Here is a 5,883-nt window from a genome sequence, read left to right as displayed (position 1 = left end):
AACTAACAGATCAGAGGTCTGCATGAGGATAGGAGGAGTGGGAACACTATTGGCCTAGGTGAATTATGGCCAGGAGTCAATTCTTAGCCCTTTTACTTACTAGCCAAGTGACTTTGGGAAAATTACCAAGCACTATGATCCTTAGATTCTTCATGTGTGGAGCCGATTTGAGATGCCTTGGCTTGCGGGATTGCTGGGATATATGTGCTGTAAGTAAAGCGCCTGGCATGTATTAGAATTTTTTAATAGTTCTTTCCATTATGACTTTAACCCAGATCCTACCACCCTCTGCTCTGGAAAACCCAGCTCTTGTTTTTATTATCCAGAACATTTCAAGAGAATATATAGCTTAATATGGCACAGAATACCAAAAATTATGCTTCTTAAACACATTGAATTTTCTATCTTTTAGTATGTATTGTATGATCAGAGTGTGAGTCTTCTCCAGGTGGATGCAATTCATAGATCCCAGAACTTGAGTGAAAGACCAACTCTTTTCTCCTTCCCAACTGCTTCTCCATCCAAACCAGGATAAGCCATCCATTTATCTTCCACTAAAATTCTAGCCCTTGGTTAAAGTTGACCAAATTACTCTCAAAATAACCTCATTAATTTTCCTTTCAATAGATTGAACTCAGGCTCTCTGGGCCAGGGAAAGAGTGCCAGCCTAGAGGCCTCTGGGCACCATTTCAAAGGGGTAACATCCTATTTCTCAGAAAACCCTAACACACTTTCAAAGTGATTTTCAAATAGGCTGCTAGGTAGAGTCTGATTATCCACACAATCTGTTTTCGGAGGTGTAACCTTAAAGTCAGACAGGGTTTTTTAAATCATCAAGATATATTATTTGAAACAAGCCACCAAACACAAGTTTTGTATACAGCACAATCTGTGCACCAAGTTCAACTGCACCTAGACAAGTGCCCTGGACACCTTCCACACCTTTCCCAGGTAGAAATTTCTCTCTGGTTTATCTAGGATTCAAAAGGAATTAGAGAAGATTTCCATACCAAGCTTTCCTCTGCCCACCAACTCATCCTCAGAGAGTCTAGCCCTGAACAACCCAACTTAGCATAAAGTTAACTCCCACGAAAGGAACCGCAGATTCCCAACGCCTCAGACAACCTTGGCTCAGGTCATTTAAATTTGACTTCGTAGATCTGGAATCTCACCTCCTTACTCCTTTTTCTTGTTCTTTAAGACTCAGAGGACATCTCACGTCTTCTTCCTGTGAGTGCTGCTCCTAGATTTTCTCATTTCATGGACATTGGTGCACATTGTTTATCCCAGTAACCCCACTATTAACGTAAGTGTCTTCCCAAATCAAATGCTCAAATAATGTGTGGCAAATAAAAGAATTAGACTTTTGTTTATGAAGATTAAATGTATCCCACTTTATTGAATAAGTCAAAAATATCCAGATATATATCTTTTAATTTCACAGAACAATGAACTAGGAGGAATAAGGGAATGCAGACATTATGTTTTACTTTTTTCCAGTATTTTACTGATGAGGTCATTTACATTTGCAAGAAAATTCCTATTCCAGTGCCACATTATCTTGTTCCAGGTCATAAAAGTAAGATGAAAGATTTATCAATTTGTTTTTATAACACACCAAATTCTTACTTTTGAGCAAAAAACCAGTAATAAATGCATGAATAATACTCCTAAACTAAGATTCTGAAGCTAATTAAACATGCTATTAAAAGGAAAATTATTTGAAAAACACTCTCTCCAAAAAAGATAAATCTTGACGTCACCTATATAAAACAGGAACACAGAGAACACCGCATTCCCTCCAGCCCCACCATGGCCCTTCATTACCCAGAACCTTGACTGCCCTTTTCAAACACAGTCTGGAAATTCTGCCTCAGACTTCACTCAGGGCAGAAGTTGCTGCCCACGACACTGGAGCTTGTACTGTCATAGCCCTAGTGTCATCCGCAGCACCAATTACTGCCTAGGCTCTCCCACATTTTTCAAAGCCTCTTTGTACCAGGCTGGAAAGGAACTAGGGATTGTATCTTTTAGCTTGGTCAAAAACTCCAGGATTTTTTTCTTGTTGGCTTCAGCACAGGCTCTTGGACCCCACTGGAACTTATAGCATACAGGATCACTATCTGGCACCTGATGGTACTCTAGGTATTTTTTTTGTACCCACTCTTTGGTGATGAGCTGCCTAGGATCCCCATAGATGAAATGCTCCCTTCCAGCATATATCTCAATTGCCTTCAGTACCTCCCAGATCTTCTCCTCAGTGATACAGTTGCCCTCCATGAAGATTGTGCTCAGAATAAATATCAGGAGACCAATCTTAGGCATGCCCTGGTCATCACTCAGCATTCCATGATAGGTGAGGTCAAGTGTGTCATATATGATATAGGTGTGATTGTTAGGGTCCACTTCTGTCACAGAAATGCCAAAGACTAGCTCTACGAACTTACAAGCTTTCCCAAAAATTACAGGAAAGTGGTCTTTATATTCTTTGATGACAATCTTTATCATTTCTGCCTTTATGACGAGCTCCTTTGTTTGATATTTGAAGAGGAGAAACTGTACTAACTCATCCACCTTCTTGTCTAGCACATCACTAATGAAGGATTCACTACCCTCAACTTCTTGGCTTCTGGATTCTACATCTAACTTGCTACATGAAGTGGAGGAAGAATAGAAGCCCTGAGGACTCTGGGGAGTACTCGCTATTCCAGCAGTAGACACCTCTTTTTCTTCCGAGGTGCTTGGGATCACAGAATAGGAACAGGAGAGAGAGGAGGGAGAGGAGGAAGAGGAGGTGGAGGGGAAGGAAAAGTGAAAAGAAGATGAAATGGATGAGGTATCCTCCTGCTCAACTGCAGGAGCCTGTGTAGTCACCAGCTCTTCTGACTCATTCTGGTCCTGGAGATCTTGCTCCAAGGTGAGGCGTGGACGCTTTGGAGAGGGAGGCATGATGATTCTTCCTGTTGGAGGTGGCAGGCAGGAGTGTGAGCAGGAGTGTGGTGATGGGATCCCACAGGCCTAGGGGTGAGAGAGACAGTGTGAGTGTCCTTAGGTGAAAAACTCACCCATGATGACTCTGACAAAAGCTCACTTACAGGTCTTCTCTCCAGGTGATGTCCTAGAGCCTCTCAGGTCTGCTGTCTTTCTGGCAGGCCTGTGCACTAGGAACCTGTAGGAGGACATGAGAAAGTCCCCATGACACAGCCAAAGGGCAGAGTGTGAGGCTCCAGGGCTGACGATGGGGAGGGTGGGGTCCATTGCTGTGGGGTTCCCTCTGTTTCAGGGATAGGGCCCTTGGCACACATTGAAAATGTTCCTCACCTTGACTCCAAGCACCGAGCCTCCTCTGCTCTGCTGACCTTATAATGTGTACCACAGACTGAAGTCTTCACTTCTGAGTTCCTGGAGGCCCTATAAGAGGAATTGAGGGGTCCCCTCAAACTACAGAGTACCTCCTGGGGCTGACAAAGTAGAGTCAGATTCTGTTAGACCCTCCACCCCACAATTCTAGGGTGGATGGTTCCCTCAGTGTTCACTCAGGGTCTTCATCTTTTCTCAGATAGGGCCATGTCCCCAGCCCTGTGCTGACCTGAAGCAAAACTATTAGGAGTTCACATCTGTTAGGCCAAAAGGAAGATGTAAGGTGACAACACATTTGACTGCTTTACTGTGAATCTTCCCAGGACTGACAGCAGGGGCATGTCAGGGCTACTGTCACATGTGTTTTAGTGCAGATGCGACCCTTTAGCCTCCTTAGTCCTCATATCAATGCCTATCAAGGCTTAGGAATCTTCTCTTTGCTAATCTGACCCAGCTCCATCTGTTAGCTTGCCCTCAGCCACTCAGATCAAGGCCCTCATTTGGGGATACCTCTGAGTCAGAAGTGAGGAGGAGGCAGCTCAGCCTGATGGGATTGAATGAGTTTCACTACAGACATCATGAAGAGCATGATAGGAATCTGTGATACTCTGTGCCAAAGTGGGAACTAACCTCAGTCCTCAAAACACTATCCATTCCTAACAGGGCCTGCACTGCCTGTTGTATGTATTGAGGATGCTTCCCTCAGGTTTTCATCTTCTTGTCTCATGGGAAAAATGACAGCCCTTTCCTTGGAACCCTGTACGACCCAGGCAAGGGTAAGGCCAGGCTGGGTCCTCAGCTTCCTGTTGATGTAGATCACGTAATCATCCCTGAAGGAAGATTCAGCCAGACCTGATGATTGATGATTGGCCAGACCTGGACTCTTCCCTATAGTGATACAGATCTAGCCCTCCCACAAAAACCTTCACCTCCTTTAGATGCCTGACAAGGAAGCTGGGAAATAAACAACCAGGGACCCTGCCTAGAACTTCCAGGGACAACTGATCAGGGATTATGTGGCTGGGGCCCACTTCATCTGTGGTGGGAGGGGCTCTCGGTCCTCCCCTATCATTTCCCCTTTGATGACTGGTCAGGCCTGGGGCTCCTCCCTCTGCTGATCTGAAGCCACACCCATCAGATTCCCAGGGGGAAGTCGGGAAATAGCACATCCGGTAACTCGACCGTCTTCTCAGGGCTGGCAGCAAGGGAGGGGTGGGGCTGGGAACCGCCATGTGGGAGGAGTTCCGAGTTCTCTATTGGGGTCCTCCTCTTAAATATTAGCTAACCCTAAGACTCCACCCTCTGATGAAGTGAAAGCCACACCCCTCAGAATCACCACATGGAAGTCGGACCCCACCACATCCAGTGAACCTGCTTGAGGCTTCCCAGGGACAGCTGCTCCCGCATGGCGGGACTGCAGCCCTCTAGATCTGTGGGAAAAGGGGCCCTGGATCCTCCCTCGGGGCCATCCCCTTGATCATCGGCCAGCCCGGGGGCTCCTCCTGTGCTGATCATGATGTAGCCCCCTCACAAAATGCCTCACCTTCCTCAGACTCCCCACGTGAAAGCCAGGAACCCTTGCGAGGACCAACACCGCCTGGAGCCTCCCAGGAGCAACTGCAGGGACAGGGAGGGGCTGAGGCCTGCTTTATGTGTGGGGGGAGGGGCCCCCTGATGATTGGCCAGGACCAGGGCTCCTCCCTCTGCTGATGTGAAGCCACGCCCCTCAGAGGCCCCTGTGGAAGTCGGGAAACCGAGGAGTGGCGACACCAACTGGAGCCTCTTAGGAGTAACTGGAGGGATAGGGCGGGGTTGGGGCCTGTGTTATCTGTGGGGAGGGGCTCTTGGTCTGCCCCTGGGGTCTCCCCCTTGATGATTGGCCAGGATCAGGGCTCCTCCCCCTGCTGATCTGAAGCCACGCCCCTCAAGGGCCCCAGGTGGAAGTCGGGAAATCGCGGAGTGGCGACACCATCTGGAGCCTCCCAGGAGCAACTGGAGGGATAGGGCGGGGTTGGGGCCTGCATTTTCGGTGGAGTAAGGGTCTTCCCTTTGCTGACTGGTCAGGACTAGGGCTCTTCCCTCGGCTGATCTGAACGCATACCCTTCAGAATCCCCTAGTGGAAGTCAGGAAATGGTATATCCAGTGACTCTGACCAAGGCTTCCTGGGGCTGATACCAAGGGCTGTGTGGGACCACTGTTCTTTGTGAAGTAAGAATACTCCTCACTCCTAGTTCCTCAGCTTACCAGAGGTCTAGTATTCCCACTTAAGCTCCATAGACTCCTAAAGTAAGAAAAAGAAAAAAAAAAAAAAAAGCATATGCGGGGTGCCGCTTGGGGCCTCCCAAGGATGACTGCAGGGGCAAGGCAGGGAAGGAGCTGGGAGGAAGGGCATTGTTGCCCTTCACAAGTTTCGGGTCATCTTTTCTGAGAGTCCTCCTCTTAACTCAGGGCACTGCCTGGGTGCCTCCCTCTATGTGAATTCTATCCTCTTCACAAGCCCCTCCCCTCCTTAAGATGATCCG

The 5,883-nt window shown here is 47.7% G+C and overlaps 1 protein-coding gene across 1 annotated transcript; it reads right to left on the bottom strand.

Moving 5' to 3' along the window:
- Positions 1–1,956: 1,956 nt before the first annotated feature.
- LOC306651048 (melanoma-associated antigen 8-like) lies at positions 1,957–4,875 on the bottom strand (the record flags this gene model as incomplete). Its single annotated transcript, XM_079123594.1, has 3 exons — positions 1,957–2,740; positions 2,849–3,018; positions 4,732–4,875. The coding sequence occupies 3 exons, from the start codon at positions 4,873–4,875 to the stop codon at positions 1,957–1,959; spliced, it is 1,098 nt and encodes a 365-aa protein (XP_078979720.1).
- Between the last annotated feature and the right edge of the window lie 1,008 nt (positions 4,876–5,883).

Source organism: Sciurus vulgaris (genome assembly GCF_902686455.1).
Source record: "Sciurus vulgaris genome assembly, chromosome: X".
In the NCBI taxonomy this organism is placed as follows: Eukaryota; Metazoa; Chordata; class Mammalia; order Rodentia; family Sciuridae; genus Sciurus; species Sciurus vulgaris.
The sequence above is the reverse complement of the archived record's forward strand: the minus strand, read 5'-3'. Positions and strand labels throughout refer to the sequence as shown.